The sequence below is a fragment of the Macaca thibetana genome, chromosome 3 (genome assembly GCF_024542745.1).
Source record: "Macaca thibetana thibetana isolate TM-01 chromosome 3, ASM2454274v1, whole genome shotgun sequence".
NCBI lineage: Eukaryota > Metazoa > Chordata > Mammalia > Primates > Cercopithecidae > Macaca > Macaca thibetana.
The window spans coordinates 91,201,522-91,224,495 of record NC_065580.1 but is presented as its reverse complement, the minus strand read 5'-3'; the positions used below and the strand labels follow the sequence as shown (position 1 = coordinate 91,224,495).

Genomic DNA, 22,974 nt, shown 5'->3' with positions numbered 1-22,974 from the left:
GGACTAGGTAGAAAGAGGGGGAAAGGGTACTTTTTAAAAATTTAATTAATTAATTAATTAATTTTTGAGATGAAGTCTCTCTCTGTCATGCAGGCTGCAGTGCAGTGGCGTGATCTCGGCTCACTGCAACCTCCACCTCCCAGGTTCAAGTGATTCTCCTGCCTCAGCCTCCCGATTAACTGGGATTACAGGCGTGTACCACCACACCCAGCTAATTTTTGTATTTTTAGTAGAGACAGGGTCTTGCCATGCTGGCCAGGCTGTTCTTGAACTCCTGACCTCAGGTGATCCACCTGCCTCGGCCTGCCAAAGTGCTGGGATTACTGGCAAAAGGCAGTATTTTTTGATGGTTAAACATCTATCCAAGTCAGGAGAGATGTCAGGGCTTTGATAACTGATTTTTAGTCTGATACTAAAAATAAGATGATAATTATTATTCAGTTTCTAAATCTGTATCCTTAATCCCCATCTCTTGTCACAAAAAGTAGGTAGAAAGGATAGTTATGCTCCCCTATAGCAGCCCTACCTGTGTTTCAGAGCTCTTTTCTAAAAGAATATACTGAGATAATATGACTGGGATCAAATTTCCCTTTAAGTGATAACTTGCTTTTAAATTAAAGTTATATTCACTGCATGAATAGCTGAGCAAGCTTTATGAACAACAAAGAAGACTAATGATATAGGAATGAAGTCCACACTGTCTTAATAAAAACTCGTAATACAGTTAATCTGACAAATATCATGATGGATGTAACTAATAATAATTAATATATTACATGGTAATTAACTACAAAATGGCAAGCAGTATATATAGATTATAGTGTATGACTTTTATAATGGCAAATCTGGTATTCAATAATTTCACCATTTGTGTTTTCTGGAGTTGCAAATCCTGGGTTTGGATCTTGTTTCTGCCAGTTTCTGGCTTGGAGGACTTAGATGTCTAAGTTTTTTACCCCTCTAAGTCTTATGTTTTTCATTTGATAATAGGGAAAATTTTACCACCTCTATTTTAGAGTTATTGAGCAGATTAATTTTTTTTGTGGTAAGAACACTTCACATGAGATCTATCTTCTTAAAATTTTAAGTGCACAATACAATATTGCCAACTATAGGCACAATGTGGTAGTGTTAATCTCTAGAACTCATTCATCTTACATAAATAAAATTTTATTCCCACTGAACAGCAACTCCCTGTATCTCTCTCTCCTCAGTCCCCAGCAGCCACCATCGTATTGTCTGCATCTACAAGTTTGACTGTTTTACATACCTCATTTAAGAGGAATCACACAGTATTAGTCCTTCTGTGACTGGTTTATTTCACTTAGCATAATGTCATTCAGATTCATCCATGTTGTTCCATATGGACTTCCTCCTTTTTTAAGGCTTATTAATATTTCCTTGTGTAGGTATCATATTTTTCTTTATTTGTTAATCTGTCAATAAATATTTAACTTGTTTCCATATCTTGGCTGTTATAAATAATGATGCAATGAGCATGGGAGTGCATATACTTCTTTGAGATACTGACTTTAATTCTTTTGAATATATATTAATACATCCAAATTATTGGAATTAATGTGTGTATATATATACACATATATATGTGTGTGTGTGTGTGTGTGTGTGTGTGTGTGTGTGTGTGTATGTGTAGTAGAATTGCTGGGTCAAATGGTAATTCTATCTTTAATTATTTCTGGAACCTCCATACTGTTTTCCATAGAGACTGCAACTTTTTACTTTCCCATCAGTAATACACAAGGGTTCGAATTTTTCCACATCTTCACCAACACTTATCTTTTTTTTTAACAATAGTCATCCTAATAGGTGTGAGGAGATATCTCATTGCGGTATTGACTTACATTTCCCCGATAACTAGTGATGTCAAGAATCTTTTCATATACTTATTGGCCATTTGTATGTGTTTTTTGGAGAAATGCCTTTTCAACTTCTTTGCCTATTTTTAAATCAGGTTATTTGTTCTTTATTTTTGTTTTTTTACTATTGAGTTATAGGAGTTCCTTATATATTTTAGATATTAATTTCTTACCAGATATATGATTTCCAATTTTTTTTTCCTTTTTGTAGTCTACCTTTTCGTTGTGTTGATTATTTCCTTTGTGATGCTTTTGTTTGATGTAGTCCTACTTATCTAATTTTGCTTTTGTTGTTTGTGTTTTTGGCCTCATATCCAAGAAATAATTGTCAAACTTAATGTCATGAAGCTTTCCCCCATGTTTACTTCTAAGTTTTACAGTTTCAGTTTAAGTTTTACAGTTTCTTATATTGATATATTTAACCTATTTTGAGTTGGTTTTTGTGTATGGTGTAGATAAAAGTCCAGTTTCAATTCTTTTGCATGTGGACATCCAAATTTCCCAACATCATTTGTTGAATAGGCCATCTTTCCGCATTGTGTACTCTTTGCACCCTTGTCAAAGGTCAGTCGATCATTTTGCATACATTTATTTCTGGGCTTTCTATTCTGTCCCATTAGCCTCTATGTTTATTTTTAGGCAAGTGCTATACTGTTTTAATTACTATAACTTTGTAATGTATTTTGAAATTAGGAAGTGTGATGCTTTCAGCTTTGTTTTTCTTCTTAAGATTGATTTGGATATTTGGTATCTTTTGTGGTTTCTTATTAATTTTAGGATGAATTCTTTATTTCTGTAAAACATGCCATTGGGATTTTGATTGTACTAAATCAAAATCTGTATACTAAATCTGTAGATTGCTTTGGGTAGTATTGACATTTAACAGTATCAAGTCTTTCAATCCAGGATCATGAGATGTATTTTATGGGTGTCTTCTCTAATTTTTTCATCAATGATTACAGTTTTCAGCATACAAGTATTTTACCTTCTTAAGTTTATTTCTAAGTATTTTATTCTTTTGATGCTGTTGCAAATGGGATGTTTTCTTAGTTTCAGATGATTTGTTGTTAACAGAAATGCAACTAATTTTTGTATGTTGATTTTGTACCCTGCAACCTTACTGAATTCATTTATTAGTGCTTTAGTGCTAACACTTTGTGTGTGTATGTGTGACTGCGTGTGTAATCTTTAGAGTTTTCAAATTTTAAGATCATATAATCTGCTTACTTTTTTTTTTTTTCTTACTTGACACTTCTTTTTTATTTTTCTTGCCTAATTGCCCGGGCTAAGAACTTCAGGACTTTGTTGAATGCAAGTGGTAAGAGGTACTCTAGGTACTTTTGTTTGTTTGTATACCATGAGGCTTACATAAAAACCTTATATTTATGACAGTCTACTTTAAGCTGATAGCAACTTCAATCATTACATATACAGGAACAAACATAAACATGACAGATTTCTCCTCAGAAAAAAGTGCAAGAAAGGAGACAGTGAGCAACATCTTTAAGATATTGAAAAAAAAATCCTACAACTTTCAGGCTAAAACTCTATATCAAGGAAATAAATTTTTCAAAAACTAAAGGTGAAACAAAGACATATGACAGCTGAAATTATTCATCAGTAGTGGAACTGTACCACATTAAAGGTTTCAGGTAAAAGGAATTGATGCCAGTGGACATATGGATACACATAAAAGAATGAAGAACACTGGAAATTGTAACTCCATGGGGCATGGAGAAAAATGTAACTTTTTCTTAGTACCTATTTGAATTTTTAAAAAAACTAATGATTGATTTTAAAATTTACAATGTGGGATGGAGTTTATAACATGTCAAAGTAAGATGTCTAATTGCAATAGCTTAAAGGCCGAAAAGGGAGAAATGGAAGTATGCTAATGCGTGCTTTTATACTACACATGAAATGATATAATATCACTTGAAGGTAGATTGTCTTAAGTTAAGTGTGTAGACTATAATCTCTAAAGCCATCACTGAAATATCAAAGAGTTATATAAATAAGCTCACAAAAGAGATAAAACAAAATCATAAAAAGTACTCAATCCAAATGAAGACAGAAAATGAATAAACCAGAAACCAAGAATCGGTGGAAAAAAGAAAACAAGTAGCAAAGTGGTTGATTTAATTTAATAATATTAATATCAATCATCAGATTAAATGTAAATGGTCTAAACACTCCAATTAAAAGTCAGAGATTTTCAGTTTGAATACAAAAGCAAGGCCCCACTACGTGTCATCTGTCAGAAACACATTTTAAATATAAAGAAACAAAGAGGTTAAGACTAAAAGGATAAAAAACGCATACCATGCTAACACAGAGTAAAAGAAAAATAACAGTGGCTGTGTTAATATTAGATAAAGCAGATTAAAGTGAAAAGGATATAACCAGAGTAAATAAGTTTATTTCCTAATGAAAAAGGGCTCAATTTATCAAGAGAACCTAACAATCCTAAATATTTATGTGCCTAATAACACAGCTCTAAAATACATGACACCAAAATATATACAATTACAAGAATACATCTAAAAGTTACAATAATAGTTGAAGAATTAAATACCCTTCTCTCAGTAACTGACAGAACAAGTAGACCATAAGGACAAGAGTTGAATAATACTATCAACCAACTCAACACAATTGACATTTATAGAACACTTCATCCAACAATAGCAAAATGCATATTCTTTTCAAGTGCACACAAAACATTTACTAAGAGAGACCATAATCTGTGCCATAAAACAAGTCCTAATAAACTTCCTTGTATTCAAGTCATACATGGATATTCCCTGACTGTAATGCAATTAAATTAGAAATCAATACAGAAAAAATCTCTGGAAAATACTCCAATATTGAAACCAAATAAAAAATTTCAAGTAAATGACTTCATATGTAACTTAAGAAACAAGAAAAAGAAGGGCAAGTTAAACTCAAAAAAAAAAAAAAAAGAAAAAACAGAAGAAAGGAAATAAAAATCAAAGCAGAAACCAATTAAATACAAAAAAAGAAGAATAAACTCAAAGACAGACAAATACATCAATATGGCACAATGGAGTCAACAGTCTGGAGAAAGACACACATATATGAACAACTGATTTTTTTACAAAGGTGCAAAGAAAAATCAGTGTAGAAAAGATAATTTTTTCAACAAATGGTACAGGACCAACTGGAAGTCTATATGCAAAAAACAAAACAAAAGGAACCTTAAACTGTACCTTACATCACATATAATAATTAACTCAAAACATAAAAACTAAAACTATAATACCTTCAAAAGAAAACAGAGGAAAGTCTTTGTGACCTTAAATTCAGCAAATATTTCTTTCTTTCTTTTAAAATTTTATTTTACTTTAAGTTCCTGGATACATGTGGAGAACGTGCAGGTTTGTTACATAGATAAATGTGTGCCATGGTGGTTTGCTGCACCTATCAACCTGTCACCTGGGTACTAAGCCCCACACCCATTAGCTATTTGTCCTGATGCTCTCCCTCCCGTCATCCTGCTGACAGGCCCCGATGTGTGTTGTTCAAAGATTTCTTAAATATGACAACAAAACCTTGATTTGTAAAAGAAAAAAAAAACCTAATAAATTAAACATCAAAATTAAAAACTCCTGGCCTTTGGAAGACACATTCAGGACAATAGAAAGCCAAGCCCTAGAATGGGGAGAAATATTTTCTAATCCTATATCTGATAAAATACTTGTACCCAGGAATATAAAGAATTATCAAAACCCAGTGATAAGAAAACAAACAACTCAATATAAAATGGGCTAAAGATTTGAACAGACGCTTTAACAAAGAAAAAAATATGGATGGTTAATAAGCACATAAAAATGCTTAACATCATCAGTCATCAGGATAATGCAAATTAAAATGACAATGGGATACTACTACACATTTCTTCAGATGGCTGAAATTAAAATAAATGACTATATGAAGTGTGGACAAGTTGTGGAGTAGCTGGAATTTTAATATATTTCTTGTAGAAATGTAAAAGAAAAACAGTGTGACATGTAACTAAAAAGTAAAAAGTATACCTACCATAAAATTCAGCCATTTAAATCCCAGGTATTTACTCAAGAGAAATAAAAGCACATGTCTATACAAAGACTTGCATATGAATGTTTAGAACAGCTTTATCTGTAATATCCCAAAACTGAAAACAAACCCAATAATTCAAATGAGCATCCATACCAATTAGTTTAAATTGTGGCATAGTCACAAATAGAATAGCATTTATCAATAAAAACAAACAATTGATGCATTCTACAAATGGATGAGTCTCAAAATAATTATGCTGAATGAAAGAAGCCAGACCTAACAGAATACATGTGGTATTGCTCCCTTTATATAAAGTTCTAGAAAATACAAACTAATATCCAGTGACAGTAAGCAAATCAGTGGTTGCCAAGGGTCAGGAGAGGAGGGCTGGAGAGGGTCAGGATGAAATGGTTACAAAAGTCATGTGAAAAATGTGGCTGACTATCTTGATCGTGGTGTACATATATGCCAAAATTTTTCCAATCATATGTTTTAATATGTACAGTTTCTTATATATCATTGAAACCTCAAAAAACGGTTAAAAACAAAAGTCAAAGTCAAATAAAAGAAGCAAATATATTCAGCAGCCCAGTTGGTCATTCTAAAGTTCTGCAGGAATCCTGAATGAGACTGAGACATTTTAATGAATGCCCTGCAAAAATAATGACAAAGTGGATTGGGGACAACTGTGATATAGGGTTCTAGACAGAAAACTTTATTTTTCTTAACTTTATCAAGATCTGATAATAGAAGCATAATAATATTTTTAATTGGAAATTACTTATAAGCATATGTAAGTTTCTATGGGTCATTTTTATGGTATAACCTACTCTGCAGTAGAAGAGAGTTCTACTAAGCACTAACATGCTTAGTGCTTTCTTTATTTTCTGATATTGTCAAGCTTATGAATATTTTATTAAACTAATGAGTGACTGATATGTGGGGAATGGGTTTTTATTGCTTGCTTCTTGTTTTTTTTTTTTTTTCTTTTTTCTTTTTTTTTTTTTGAGATGGAGTTTTGCTCTTGTTGCCTGGGCTGGAGTGCAATGGCGCGATCTTGGCTCATGGCAACCTCCTCCTCCTGGGTTCAAGCGATTCTCCTGCCTCAGCCTTCTGAGTAGCTGGGATTATAGGCATGTGCCACCACGCCCAGCTAATTTTGTATTTTTAGTAGAGACAGGGTTTCTCCACGTTGGTCAGGCTGGTCTCAAACTCCCGACCTCAGGTGATCCGCCCACCTCGGCCTCCCAAAGTGCTGAGATTATAAGTGAGAGCCACCGTACCCTGTCAGCTTACTTCTTGTTTTCCTCAGTCTCCTGTTTACTTTGGTGTGGTAATTCTAAGCCTCACTTATACAGCACACCCTTATGAATGGTATAACAAAATTGGTTAAAAATACGAGTGGTTTTTTTTTCTTTTAAGTAAACAGTGAGTTCCCACTCACTGCCTTTCAGAAGGTTGCCTCAATTGGATTTGTATGCTCCATGACGTACTGCTGTTATCGTCAACCTTTTTTTTCTTTTTCTTTTTTTTTTTTTTTACAATAGTTTTAGACTTACAGAAAAATTGCAAAGATAGTGCAGGAAGCTTCCATGTACCCTGCACACAATATCCCCCAGTTCCAACATCTTACATTTCTGTGATGCATTTGCCACAACTACTGAACCACTATTGACACATCATTATCTAAACTCCATATTTTATTCAGATTTCTCTAATTTTCAACTCATGCTCTTTTTCTGTTCTAGGATCCCCACCCCTGAATATCTCAATACATTTCGTCATCATGCCTCCTTAGGCTCCTCTTGGCTGTTACAGTGTCTCAGGTTGTCCTTGTTTTTGATGAACTTGATAGTTTTAAAGAATACTGGTTAGATGTTTTGTAGAATATCTCAATTTGGGTTCATCTGATTTGTCTTCCTTTTTAGAGGTAAGATATTCAGCCTATGCTGATACCACTCCTCTCTTTCACAGTTCAAGTTTGAATTCTATTGTGGGTCTTGGAGACCTGGGACTTGCCTACAGCCCTTTAAAAGAAAGTCCAAGGATGCTATTTTGGGGTGGTATGTATTAGAAAGCTGATAACCATGAAGGCAAAAACACTCAGGCACCTAGCCTAGTGGCCCATATTTATTTAATAAATCTCCTATTTATTCTGTTTCCTCAAAGTTACGGATATTATTTTCCAAAAGCAAACAGATCTCAAATCTTATTCATGAAGCCACATGATGTGACCCATTAGCTCCATTATTTCACAATACTATCCAACATTTCTCAAACAAATTAGTGTGTATGGAATTAAATTAGAAAATATAAAAGACAGGCCGGGCGCGGTGGCTCAAGCCTATAATCCCAGCACTTTGGGAGGCCGAGGCGGGTGGATCACGAGGTCAGGAGATCGAGACTATCCTGGCTAACATGGTGAAACCCCGTCTCTACTAAAAATACAAAAAACTAGCCGGGCGTGGTGGCGGGCGCCTGTAGTCTCAGCTACTTGGGAGGCTGAGGCGGGAGAATGGCGTGAACCCGGGAGGCGGAGCTTGCAGTGAGCCGAGATCAGGCCACTGCACTCCAGCCTGGGAGACACAGTGAGACTCAAAAAAAAAAAAAAAAAAAAAAAAAAAGAAAATATAAAAGACAGCATTAACACATCACAATCTAAGGAGAATTTGAGGGGACAGAATATGAAGTCAAACAATTAAAAGGTTGCAGCTAGAAAAGGTCTGAGAATTCCATGTATCCTTCTGTTCACAGAATCAGAATCACAAGGTTTCCTGATACAGGTTTGTATTATTATAGACCTTCTTTTCTTCATGGGGGGTTCACTTCACAGGTATTTTAATATATATCTCTTCTCATACTTATTTACTTATCAAGCATTACATCTGTGTCATCTTTGCCAGGCTCCTGGCCTAAGCTATAAACATTTGATTAAGGTAGATATTATGTTACAATTTAATTTATTATAGCATGAATTTATATCTGAGTGCATCAAATAAAATCACAGAAATATATAATAACTTAAAAGGAACAAAACTGTGCCTCAAAGGTCCATAAAATGGGCCTACATGTACTGTACATACTCAAGGTACTATCAAGTATACTAGAAAAATACATCTCTACTAGATCATCGATGTTACCTAAAACTGATATACTCCCCTTAGTGAACAACAACAAAAAATTCAACAGTAATTGCTTCAGACTTAAAACATAGAAGAGATTTTGGTAGCCAAAGCCTGCTAAAAAACTGATCAGGAACATTTGAGTTGATACTTTGTCTTGTAGCCAGAATTAGTGTAAAGACAGGTAGATAGTGCAATTCATTCCGCTGTGGTTCCAGATACCTCAAAGCAGATAGTGTGGTAGATTTTCAACACGTCTTTGTTGTATTATTTCTTCTAGAAAGTACAATATTGAAAGAATTTCCTACTATCTCCTCTCCTGCTTCACAGATTATACAAAGCTAAAAGCCAAACAATTAGGTATTTGACCAAACAAAGGTCACCAGGAAGACAGGTCTCTGCTTGACACATCGCTGACATTTTTCAGATTACTTTACAATTCCATGCACAGCCATACATTACCAGGTCATTATCTTGGACTTTGAAATAGAGGGTGCTTTAAAACATCCCTCCCAGAATTGCTAGGCAGAGAGACGGGCCTGAGGAGATCAGCTAGATTCTCACCAGTGATGGTTATGGGACTTGCCATAACCATAGAGGGCAGCAGGAAAAGAAAGGAAAACAATACAAAGCCTCGAGCATTTGAGAGCATTTTACCAGGCGTCATACACTTTCTGGAGAAGCGTGTCAGCACGGAGAGTTCTAGTATCCTGGGGGCAAGTGTGGCGTAGAAGACCTAGGAGAACACAAGTTCCCACTCACTACCTTCCAGAAGGTTGCGTCAGTTGGATTTGGGGCTCATCGGTCACATGTGCTCCATGATGCAGTGCTGTTATCGTCAACCTTTTTTTTAATTTTGGGATGGAGTTTTGTTCTTGTTGCCCAGGCTGGAGTGCAATGGCATGATCTCGGCTCACCGCAACCTCCACCTCCTGGGTTCAAGCGATTCTCCTGCCACAGCCTATCGAGTAGCTGGGATTACAGGCATGTGCCACCATGCCCGGCTAATTTTTAATTTTTAGTAGAGACGGGGTTTCTCCACGTTGGTCAGGATGGTCTCGAACTCCCAATCCACCTGCCTCGGGCTCCCAAAGTGCTGGGATTACAGGCATGAGCCACTACGCCTGGCCCAACTTTTTTTTTTTTTTTTAACTGCAAAATCCTTTCAACAAAAGCTCATCTGGAAGCTTATATATCTATATCTATATGTATATTTATATCTATCTATCTATCTATCTATCTATCTATCTATCTATCTATCCATCCATCCATATCTCATCCAGATAAATGGATCGGTGCACTGCTTGAATTGGCGGAGGAGTCGAGGGTACAGCCCTACCTGCTTTTCCACCTCACCTCACCACCTCTCTCACTACTTGAGAGGCTCCTTGGAGACCCTAGTACCCTAGTACTCCAAGAATACAGTCTGAGAACTTCTCACTACTCTTCAGTGTCTTTTCTTTTAGGGTATCAAATTTTAGCTGGTCATCTTTTATAATAAGGTCACCATGGTAGCTGAAAGGGAAACACAGCCTTTTGTCTCTTAACTACCTGACTGTGATGTTGAAAGCCAATTGGCTTAGTGTTCTTCCGGGTCGACATGGGTTCCTGGGCTCAACAATGTGGGGTTACTGTCAGACCACCTCACTGGTCTGAGAATGCTTTCTTTTTTGTCAAGTAGGATGACAAATAGCAAAATATCAGGAACTTAGAAGTCACTTTTAATGAGTGATTCACCTGCTCCTTGACCCTTCTTTCCAACTTGCAGAAATCCACTCATGTGAATGCATGAATGCTTGGGTTAAGACCCTTTAGAAAAGAAACACTTTCAAAATCTAAACTCTGCTAAAATGAAGCCAAATGTACTACCTAATTAGGAATGTGAAATAATAACATAATAATAGTAAAATGTTTTCTTTTTATGGCCTGGAATCTCTTCATTGTCACTTCTAAATAAGTTAACATGAAAATTAAGAATTGGAGATAACATAAAATTATTTATCATCATTTAATACCTTTTCTCTTCATTGAACTTTTAAAAAATCATTTTATTATTTTCTTTACAGACAAAGTCTTGCTACGTTGCCCAGCTGGTACTGAGCTCCTGGTCTCACATAATTCTCCCACCTTAGCCTCCCAAGTAGCTGGGATTACAGTGTGAGCCACCACACCCAGCTTTACTTAACTTTATTAACAAACTAATCATTTAAGCATTTGTGGAGAAATTTGCAAAAAAAAAAAAAAAATGATGAAGTAAATGGTGGGTAAGAAGAGAAAATGCTGCAATAATTAGTTTATTTTTTTCCACAAGAGCATAATACCTTACCTACTTTAATTCTTGATAAATAATACATTAAGAGATCACTTATTTGACAGCACTTAGGAAAATCAATATCTTCTATAGGCATTTTCCTTATTTTGGGAGGAGTGAAAGGCTTAGGAATAATTTTAATTTATAGAAATCACCAAGATGCTTATCCATATCATGGACAAATATTTTATTATATCTTAGAAGACCTTTTACTATATTCTTTAAAACCTTGAAATGTCCTCCTAAGTAACAGTGACTTAAATTTATAAAAGAGAAATCTACTCGTTATTTATACAATAGTATAAAAATAAACAACTTATGGGAATAAAAGTGGGTTTAACCCACATGAGAGCTTCGATTTGGAGTATGGTTTGAATTTCTTTCCCAAGAAGACAGTGTGAGTGTGGTTTTCGAAAAAAGGCTAGTTGTGTTTTGTTTTTAAAATTGTGGAAAAATATGCATAATACAGAATTTACCATTATAGCCATTTTAAAGGGTAGGATCCTTCTGACTCTGAGAGGCCAAATTCCTCTTTGTCACTATTCTTTTATTTATTAATTTTTTTCACTGTTCTTTTGTACTCAGGCTCAGATTACTATTCTCCCTCTCTCTCTCTCTCCTTTTTGGTAAAAACATGTCTGGCTGGATGCAGTGGTTCACACCTGTAAGCCCAGCACTTTGGGAGGCCAAGGCAGGTGGATCATTTGAGGTCAGGAGTTCGAGACCAGCCTGGCCAACATGGTGAAACCCCATTTCTACCAAAAATATAAAAATTAGCTGGGTGTGGTCATGTGTGCCTGTAATCCCAGCTACTCTGGAGGGTGAGGCAGGAGAATTGCTTGAACCTGAGAGGCGGAGGTTGCAGTGAGCTGAGATCACACCACTGCACTCCAGCCTGGGTAACAGAACAAGATCCATCTCAAAAAAAAAAAAAAGTGTAACATAAAATTTACAATCTTAGTTACATTATTGTGCAACTGTCACCACTACCCATCTCCAGAAATTTTCATCATCTCATGTTGAAATTTTATACCCATTAAACACTAACTCCCCACTTTCCCCTCCCCCAAGTCCGTAGTAACCACTCTTCTACTTTCCATCTCTGAATCTGACTATTGTATGTATCTCATACTAGCAGAATTAAGCAATATGGATCCTTTTTGTCAGTTTTATTTCACTTAGGATAATTCTTCAAGGGTTATTCATGTTTTAGCATCATCAGAATTTCCTTTTAAAGACTGGTTCTATTCTATTGTATGTATCTACCACATTTTCTTTATCCTTTTATCTGTCAACAGACATTTGGATTGTTTTCACCTTTTGGCTACTGTAGATGATGCTACTGTGAACACTGGTATACCAATATCTCTTTGAGACACTGCTTTCAATTATTTTGGGCATATACTCAGAAGTGAAATTTCTGGATCAAATGGTAATTCTATGTTTATTAAGAGGTTTGAAGCCTGATCTGGAATCAGTTTTATATCTACCTCCTGGTAGTGTAATCTTGAAGCAATATAGCCTGGTGGTTACATGAATGAGGCAGAAGGATGACTGGTCCAGATGCTGGCTTCACTGTGCCTAGCTATTACTTAACCTCCCTGTGCTTCAGTGTGTTTTACAGCTCAACTGTAAAACAGGAGAATAAATGTCTTAATCTTATAGGGGTCTTGTGAGAATTAGCTATTATCATCCATTTGTTCCTTTGTTCCATCTAAAATAAGGACCCACAAATGACTTCAGGGGTCTATGAACCCCTCAAGAGTACATGTAAGCCTTTTTGTATAAGTGAATTTGTATACTTTTCTAAAGAGTTATGGTGGTTTATTTTTCCCTTTCTCAATCAGATTCTCAAAGGGGCCCTGATCTATCAAAGGAGAAGAACCATTACTCTAAAAGAAGTTAGTGGCTTAGAATTTAACATCAAGTCCTACAAATGTGAGCTTGATTAAGCAGGTTTATAAAATAACCAATCATGTTTTTCCCATGAGGTAGTTTGTGTGTTACCTTTGATTTTTTGTCTAAATTTCAGCCAAGGAAATTCCCTTGGACAAATTCCCTTTCTGTTCCCAACTATTATAGGGTTGCTATAAATTGTTTTTTGAAATTCCAAATACAGAGTGAGATATTTAATTGATACAGACATACAAAATGTGTGTGCATTAGTGTGTGTGTGTGTGTAAAATTTGCTCTGACTCAACTTCGACTTTGGATAATCACTTCTTAGAACTTAATTTAATCAAGTGGCCCACAGCTTAATGTAATATACCAATTTCCTTATTGTCTAGTCCTCTAAGTATTATAAATACAATGTAAGAGGTCTTGGAGGAAGACCAACAGGGCGCATCATAGGGAGAAAGTACAGTGATGGTTGAGAGATGCCCACGAGGGCTGCAGGAAAGCAACCCTGTATTTTCAAAGAATAATACTGTGATGATAACTCTTCCTACATAATTACCAAAGGGACTTTTTAGAGGTTCTCCATTGATGTGGTGTGGCTGAAATTCCCTTAATAATAATTATGCCTTAGATTTGCATACCACTTTTAACATTTCAAAGAGCTTTCCCAGGCTTTATCACAGAATCAGTGTGGGTTTCCTCAGCTTCCCCAGGGCCTGCAGGTGCTCACTGCTGTCTCCTACTAGTGGGGCAGCTTGGAAACCTGCTGCATTGGCACACCAGGTCAAAACCAGTAGCAGAGTGAAACTCACACCCTATGGCAGGAACCTTTATTCGCTGATGCTAGAAATTCTTCTTGATCATTAGTGAAACAAAACTAGTTTGTAGTTATTCTAAATCAAGGAGTCCAGAAAAGAACATTTCAGGTCTCGCCGGGTGCGGTGGCTCACGCCTGTAATCCCAGCAGTTTGGGGAGGCCAAGGTGGGCAGATTACGAGGTCAGGAGTTCGAGACCAGCCTGACCAATATGGCGAAACCCAGTCTCTACTAAAAATACAAAAAATAGCTGGGTGTGGTGGCACATGCCTGTAATTCCAGCTACTCAGGAGGCTGAGGCAGGGGAGGTGGAGGTTGCAGTGAGCCAAGATCGCACCACTGCACTCCAGCCTGGGTGATAGAGTGAGACTCAGTCTCAAAAAAAAAAAAAAAAAAAAAAGAAAGAAAAAGAATATTTCTGGTCTTAGAAGTATCCTGGATCACACTCATTGAAGTCCATCCAACAATATCTCTTGGCTGTCTGTCTGTTAAGGGCCAGCATTGCTCTAGAGGTGGGGATGCTGCAGTTAATCAATCAAAGCCTTCACCACCAGAGAGTTTACATTCAAGTGGGGAAAGAGAGACAATCGCAAAATAAACAACATATGCATTGTGTGTTAGCTGATGAAAAGTGCGAGAGTATGTTTAAGAAGCAGGCATTTTTGGGGAGAATGGTAGGAAGGAAGGTTCCAGAAGGAGCTTGGAACCCAGCTCCATAGAGCCTTGTGCTTACTGTAAGGAATTTGGCTTTTACTTAGAGTGAGGCAGGGAGTTATTGGATGATTTGAAGTAGAAGTGTGATGTCACCAAATTTGCATTTGAATAGCAGCACTTGGCTGCTGTGTTGAGAACAGATTGAAGAGGGCATAGGCTGATGCAGAGTCAGCTACTGCAATAGTCCAAGTGAGGAGAAGGGTGTTAGTGCCTTCATGTTGCTGTTTAGTTAAAATTCACCCCTGCCCTAAGAAATTGCTGACTTGATTTTTTTAATACCATTGATTCGTTTCACAGGTTCTAGAACTTCGTATAAGTGGAAGATAAATGAGTAATGGAGAGGAGGGGATGGAAGGGATATGTGAGGGCAGGTTGTGGAGCAAAATGGGTATAGATTCTATCACCAGGGAGGAGGGACACATTTCATTATGCCTTTTTTTGTTGGTTAGTGGCTTGCAGGATATTTTGAGCAGCAGAAAACTGCTGTGTGGGTTAGGCTGTGTCATGTAACAGAGTCTGGGGCCTCTTACACAGCTGATCAGGAACAAGACCTGCTGGGTGTCCTACCTTTCTTACCTAAAGCCCACTCCAAAGGCTTGCTTCCATAACTGTCGTCTATGGTGGTGAGTGGAGAGGGCTCTTATGGTGCTACAGCTTCCAGCACCCTGCCTATATTTGAACTCTCCCCTTCTCCATATAAGCCAAGTTCCAGTAAGCCAAAGAGTATACAATTAATCTAGTTTACTATGCTACTTTTCATCCTATTGGTTACCCTTTACCCTCACCCAGCAAACCATACATAAAGCAGTTTCACACCTATTTCTACATTGATTTAATCTTTCTCCTTTAAACAGTGGAAAAACAGTGACAGTAAATGCATTTTTGAAATAAGTTATATTCCCCCATAATTCTGCCACACAGCTGTTATTATTTTCATATGTTGCCTTCATTTTTTCACAGTTACTATTTTGTGTAATTTTGGAATCAAATTACAAACATATGCATTCTTCTTTTTTCACTTTTGATAGATGTTTCATATTAACCAATAAGAAGAACATTTATTAGTTTATTATGTCACCAAGCATCTATTTATTTTAAAAGTCTGAACTAGTTTTGATTACCTAAAGTGATTACCAGTGGATGAAAAGACTACGGGCACAACATCAAACCTTTGAAACAATTGGAAAGCCTATTACAATGCATTTTTTAAAATCTTATATAATTGGCCGGGTGCAGAGACTCACACCTGTAATCCCAGCACTTTGGGAGGCCGAGGTGGGCAGATCACCTGAGGTCAGGAGTTTGAGACCAGCCTGGTCAACATGGCAAAACCTTGTCTCTACTAAAAATACAAAAATTAGCTGGGCGTGGTGGCATACACCTGTAATCCCAGCTGCTCGGGAGGCTGAGGCAGGAGAATCGCTTGTACCCAGTGGGCAGAGATTGCAGTGAGCCGAGATCATGCCACTGCACTCCAGCATGGGCGACAGAGTGAGACTTGAATATAGTCTAAATGCAGATCCCTGTCCTAGTTACTAAGTATAAAAAAATGAATAAAACATTAGTCCTGTCTTTGTATTTTCTGTACCAAGATGAACCAAATTGCCGAGGTGTCAACAGTAAATAAAGATTATTTATTTATCACACAAGCAACATGTGGCACTGTTATCATGGGAGGGAAACAAGCGTTCAAACTTGCACAATCTGATTTTCTACTAAATAATAGTGACTACGAGATTTTTCAATAAGCAGTGAACATTTAGCCTGCCAGTATCCGTTTCTGGTTCCATAAAGGCAGCATTAAAAAAAAAAAAACCTGCGATTTTCTTAGAGAAAAAACCACTTAACTCATTTCCAAGCAAATGCAAAGTAAAATGTGCCATTAAGCCTTGTAAGGGGTCTGAAGGCTCTGGTTTATAAGGGAGTGGGGCCATCGAGAAAAGTGTTCAATGGTTTTTCATATCGCCACTGCCAACTCCCCTCCTAGATGCAGTACAATTTGGTGCAGGGCCACAACTGCATATGGTCTTGAGGTATGTGCAGTAGCTCATAGTCAGCAGGAGGTCAGGGTGAGGTTTGAGGGGCCAGAGCTGTTGAAGGGCGCTGGTTCAAGGTCAGCGATTCTCCACTTGAGGTGAAATTAGGTCAAAATGAATACCTGGGGGTATTCTAAAGAAGAAAAGGGGTTGGAGAAGAGAATCCCACGGGTGTATGTAGAAGAAGCAAAGGATGGGCATGGTTATAATAGTGATGGTAGTGGTGGGCCACTCTGGGGAGGTGGAAAGTGCAAACCTCTTGGAATGCAGGTATAGGCTGGATGACTGCTTGTGTATGAGCCTCATATATATATTTCTAGCACAAACCAACCACCAAATCTCCTCTCTCCTCTAAACCACTTCCTATCGTCATCGCATGAATTCTCACGTGGATGAACATCCTGCCTTCATACCTTAAAGAGGGCTCTGAACTTGAGTAATCTACTACAGATCTGTACTTTCTTGTACTTAGAAATGATAATGAACCAGGAGTATGGAAATAAGAAACGTTTCTGCTCACTTACCTTCTCCAGTGCAGCTTGAACAGCTGACTCACTTTCTGAATCCAAGGCAGAAGTAGCCTCATCTAAAATCAGAATCTTGGGGTTTCGAACTAAGGCACGAGCAATTGCGATCCTCTGTTTCTGCCCTCCACTCATTTGAGCTCCTTTTTCCCCTACCAATGTATTAAATTTCTAGTGCAAAATAGGAAAGAAGCACAGAAACAGAAGTCAGCGTGATCAAATGGTTAGAACAGGAAATGACAATCCCAGTTGTGTTTTAATATCAGCTTAATCAGTACTTCAGCCTCTGGGTGCTTATGACTTTTGATTTGTTCTTTGTGAAAACAAACCGCTGTGAAAAAAAGAGCCCAAAGGAGAGAGGACATAAGAAAAATTTGGCTAGGACTAAAAGAAATTAGACCGTACTATAATCAAGTGTATTGAGAAAAATTAATAATAATTTAAACTAATGTGAAAATCTCTTTTAGATATTTTTAGAATGCTTTGAAATCTTTAAAAGAACCACTGTAATACAAATAACTATTTTCTGCAGTGTTTATTAGCAATTTGGTATGTTACCCACAATTTCCTTCCTGGATACTCTGAAAAACAGAATGAAAAAAATTACTGCAAAAACAAACTTTCCCCTAAAACTTTTTTTCCACCTTAAGAGACTTTTTTGGTGTTCTTTTGATTTGTTTTAAAATAAATTTATCTTTAACAAAGCAGATATTTTTTCTTTCATATTTGCGGTAGGGGTAACTTCTAGCACCTGGGAGACATGGCTAGTAATATTCTACTGGGTTACGTCCCTGATTCAAAGTTCATTTCTTCACGGAGATAAATTTAAGTATTCTTTCTAAACCCATAATTTCTAGAGATTGATCTTCACATTTAAAAAAAACAGCCTTGTTGAAGAAATTTATACACAATAAAATGCATCCATTTTAAGGATATAACTCTATGAGTATTGACAGATGAGGATACCCATGTTACCACCACACCGATAAAGATATAGAACATTTCTGCAGCCCTAGTAGGTTTTCCTCATGTCACCTTTTTCAGTCAAAACCCACACCCTGCCTTCAGATACCCCCAATTTGATTTTTATCACTATACATGAATTTTGCTGAATCTAGAACTTCATGTAAATGAAATCATACAGTATGTACTTCTTTGGCTTGTTTCTTTTACCTAGCGTAATGTTTTTGATATTCATCCGTGTTATATCAGTTGTTCACTCCTATTTATTGCTAAGTAGTGTTCCACACAATGAGAGTTTACCTTGGGTTGCCAGATTTAGCAAAAACACACAACACACAGGAAAACACAAAGCTGTTACATCTGAATTCAGAAAAGCGGTGAATTTTTTTTTTAGTATAAGTATGTTTTATGCAATATTGCTAAAAAATCATTCACTATCTGAAATTCAGATTTAACTGGGAATCCAGTATTTCATCTGGCAACTCTAGATCTATCACAATGTTTCCGGGTGTGGTGGCTCACACCTGTAATCCCAGCACTTTGGGAGGCTGTGGGGGATGGATTGGTTGAAGCCAGGAGTTTGAGACCAGCCTGGGCAACATGGTGAAACTCTGTCTCTACAAAAAATACAAAAATTAGCCAGGTGTAGTGGCATGAGCTACTCAGGAGGCTGAGGTGGAAAGACTGCCTGAGCCTGGGAGCCTGGGAAGTTGAGGCTGCGGTGAGCTGAGACTGTGCATTGCACTCTACCCTAAGTGGCAGAGTGAGACCCTCTCTCAAAAAGAAAAGAAAAAATAGATCTATCACAATTTGTTTATTCATTCAACTGCTGACGAACACTTAAATTGTTTCCTATTTTTGGCTATTATAAATAAAGCTGCTATGAATATTCATGTACAAGATATTTTTTGTGGTCATGTTTTCATTTCTTTTGAATAAATACCTAGGAATAGAATGCTGAGTCCTAAGTGTATGTTTAACATTATAATAAACTACCAAATTGCTTTCTAAAATGCTTGTACTGATTTCACTTTTATTTCAATGAATGAGAGATCTAATTGCTTACATCATCACAAAAGTTACATTTGTTAGTCTTTTTAATTTTGGCCATTCTAAGAGGGTAAAATGGTATCTCATTATCGTTTTATTTTAGAGTTCCCTGGTGACTAATAATGTTGCATATTCAATGTATGTATTGTTTATTTGATTCGTTTGTAAAATGTCTGTTCAAGTTTTTGCCCATTTTTAATTTCTATTTTTTGTCTCATCATCAAGCTATAGCAGTTCTTTATACATTCTGGATTCATGTCCTTGTCGGACACTGTATATTATAAATATTTTCTTGTGCTCTGTGTCTTGCCTCTTTGTTTTCTAAATGATGTCTTTTAAAAAGGAGGTTTTAATTTTAATAAACTCCAGTTTATCTTTTTTTATAGTAATGCTTTTCAGTCTAAGAAACTTTTGCCTATCTCAAAGTCACAAAGATATTTTCATAAATTTTAATTTTTGAAGTTTAAGCATTACAATTTTGGTACAAGGTCTATGGCAAATTAATTTTTGTGTGTGATGTAAAGTAAAGGTCACATTTTATTTTTTCCATGAGGATAACCAATTGTTCCAGCACCATTTGTTGAAAAGATATTTCTTTCCCCCACTGAGTTCTACTGGCCTTGTCAAAAATTAACTGATATTTGTGAATCTATTTCTGGTCTCTCTGTTCCATTGTACTGATCTATACAACCATCATTATGCCACTACCACGATCTTAATTGCTGTCTTAAAATTAGATATTTAGGTCCTCCAGCTTTGGTCTTTCTTTCAAAATTGTTTTGGCTATTGTTGGTCTTTTGAATTTCCAAATAGATTTTGGAATCAACATGTTGATTTCTACACATACACATAAAAACTGGTGAGATTTTGATTGATAAAGGATAATATTTGTATATCAACTTGGAGAGAATGCAAGTCTTTGAAAATATGAAGTTTCTAAATCAATGAATAAGGTACTTTCTATTTCTTTAGATCTTTTCATGTCTATCAGCATTTTATAGTTTTTACTAGAAGACTTGCACATCTTTCATTAAATTTATTAAGAATTTTGTTTTTTGATGCTATTGTGAATACTGCTTTTTATTTTAACTTCATTTGTAACTGTTGCTATTATTTAGACATCCAGTTTTGTTTTGTTTTTTTTTTGGCGGGGGGAGAGCAGTGGGGACACAGTCTTGCTGTTTTGCCCAGGCTGGAGTGCAGTGGCGCCATCTCAGCTCGCTGCAACCTTTGCCTCCTGAGTTCAAGTGATTCTCCTATTTCAGCCTTTCAAGTAGCTGGGATTACAGGTGTGCAACACCACGCCCAGCTAATTTTTTGTATTTTTAGTAGAGGGTTTCGCCATGTTGTCCAGGCTGGTAACAAACTCCTTTCCTCAAGTGATCTGCCCACCTCAGCCTCCCAAAGTGCTGGGATTTCACGCCCAGCTGTTTTTTTGAAATAATTATAGATACACTAAATTTGTTTATTTATTTATTTACTATTTATTTATTTATTTTTGAGTGAGTTTTGGTCATTTGTATTTTTCAAGTAATTGACCCTCATCTAAGTTATCAAATTTACAGGCATAACATTGTTGATAATATTTCCTTATTAACCTTTTAATATCCTTAAAATCAATAGCCATGTACCATCTTTCATTCCTGATACTGGTCATTTCTCTTCTTTCTCTCTCTCTTTTTTCAGCTTTGCTACAGTTATACTTTTTTTTTTTTTTAATCTTTTCAGCTTTTGGTTTCAATCATTGCTGTTTTTCAGTTTTGGATTTTACTGATTTCTACTGTGATTTCTATTTACTTAGTCTTGTTTGTTTTAGGTTAATTTGCCCTTCCTTCTCTAGTTTCTCTAGGTGAAAATTAGGGTTGCAGATTGTAGATCTTTTTTCTTTTCTAAAAATAAACATTAAATACGATAAGTTTCTCTCAAAGCAGTACTTTAACTATATCTCACAAATACTAATACATTGCAATTTCATTTTGATTTAGTTCAGAATAGTTTTTAATTTTTCTCGAAATTTCTCTTTTGAGATATATATTCTTTAGAAGTGCTTTTTGTGATATTTCAAATATTTGTGTAGTTTAATTCTATTATGGTCTGAGAACATATTTTCTATTCTTTGAAAGAGCTAAGGTTTTGCTTTGTTTTGATGGCCCAGAATATTGTTTATTTTAGAGAATGTTCCATGTGCACTTGAGAAGAGTGTATTCTGCTATTGTTGGCTGGAATGTCCTATAAATGCCAGTGAAATCTAGTTGCTTGATAGTATTGTTCATTTATATTCTTACTAATATTACACCTATATATTCTATCAAGCACTGAAGGCCTCAAGTAAAGTTGTGGATTTGTCTTTCTCCTTTCAGATGTATCAATTTTTTGCTTCATGTATTTTGAAGCCCTTTTCTTAAAGAATAAACATTTAGGATTATGTTTCTTGCACACAAGCCATATTTTTCTGTTTCTTTGCACATCTGGTTTTTGTAAATGATGTACTGAGTACTGTGATTGTTGTGTTGAAGATATCTGAGTTCTGTTTTCTTCTGAAAAATAAACAGTGCCGATTTTTGTCATGATAGGCAACTCAAGCACTGACTGATATTGAACTTGTGCAATCTTCATTTTAAGTTTCCTTGGGGTGAATTTGGAGAAAGCCACGTAACTTGTCAGAACACAACCTCCAAAACCTCTCTCCTCTGGGCATCTTGTCATGGCTTGGTCTCAGGGTTTGTTAGGGCAGGTAGATCTTACTCTAAGGTGTGGTCATGACTCCTAAGGTGTGGCTTTTTTAGTGTTTTAGCTACTTACCGGGGGTGTTACAAAGGTGTTAATGTGATCTCTCCATTCCAGCTGGGCTGCACTTTCAACACCCCCACAGCACTGCCTGATTTCTATCCAGTGTTCTGCTTGCAGCTTTATGGCTGCCACTCTCTGGTAAGCCTTGGGTAGGTAGTCTTATCCTCAGACAAGGATTCCTGAGGGATGCCCACACAGACATGGCCTTCTGCCCCTGCCTCATTGCCACAGGTGATCTCTTATCACCTTTCCAGCTGCCCAAGCTTCCCTAAAATTTGATCTTTGCCTTTCAGCTCAGTGTTACCAGACAGAATTCATGGAGTACCCTTATGAGATTCCTCTTTGTTAGGAATCAGTCTTTCATTACCTCTCATCCAATGACTGCCCTTGGCTTCATATGTTTTACCCAATTTCATGGTTGTTTATGAGTGAAAGGCTAACCAGTATCAGCTAATTATTATACATTAATTTTAAAATCTGTGTATAAGGAAAGTAATGCTATACATTTTTTTTACAATAGCATCCCCCAATTTTTCACCTATTGAAATTAGCCACTTCTGGAACTTTTATTCATTATTGTGCTTCCTCATTTTTCTGGTTAACTATGGCTGTGGAATTTAGTTTTCATCATGATAAGCTACTATTTTAAGTTACTATTTTAAGCTACTATGATAAGTTTATTTGGGTTATATCTCCTGAATTTATTATTAGATTTATAGCAAGGGACATCTTTGTGTAGTACTGGGCTTTTGGTAAAAGCAAGTAGTAACTTACAGGGTATGATTTAAGAGGTACCAAAAAGCTCCCTAATCTAAG

General features: G+C 36.3%; 1 protein-coding gene across 1 annotated transcript in view; it reads right to left on the bottom strand.

Moving 5' to 3' along the window:
- ABCB5 (ATP binding cassette subfamily B member 5) overlaps window positions 1-22,974 on the bottom strand; it is a 126,864-nt gene that overhangs the window by 74,177 nt on the left and 29,713 nt on the right. Inside the window, exon 13 of the mRNA XM_050785400.1 lies at window positions 17,356-17,526. Within this exon, the coding sequence (XP_050641357.1) occupies window positions 17,356-17,526 (171 nt within the window). The remainder of the gene's footprint in view (window positions 1-17,355; window positions 17,527-22,974) is intronic.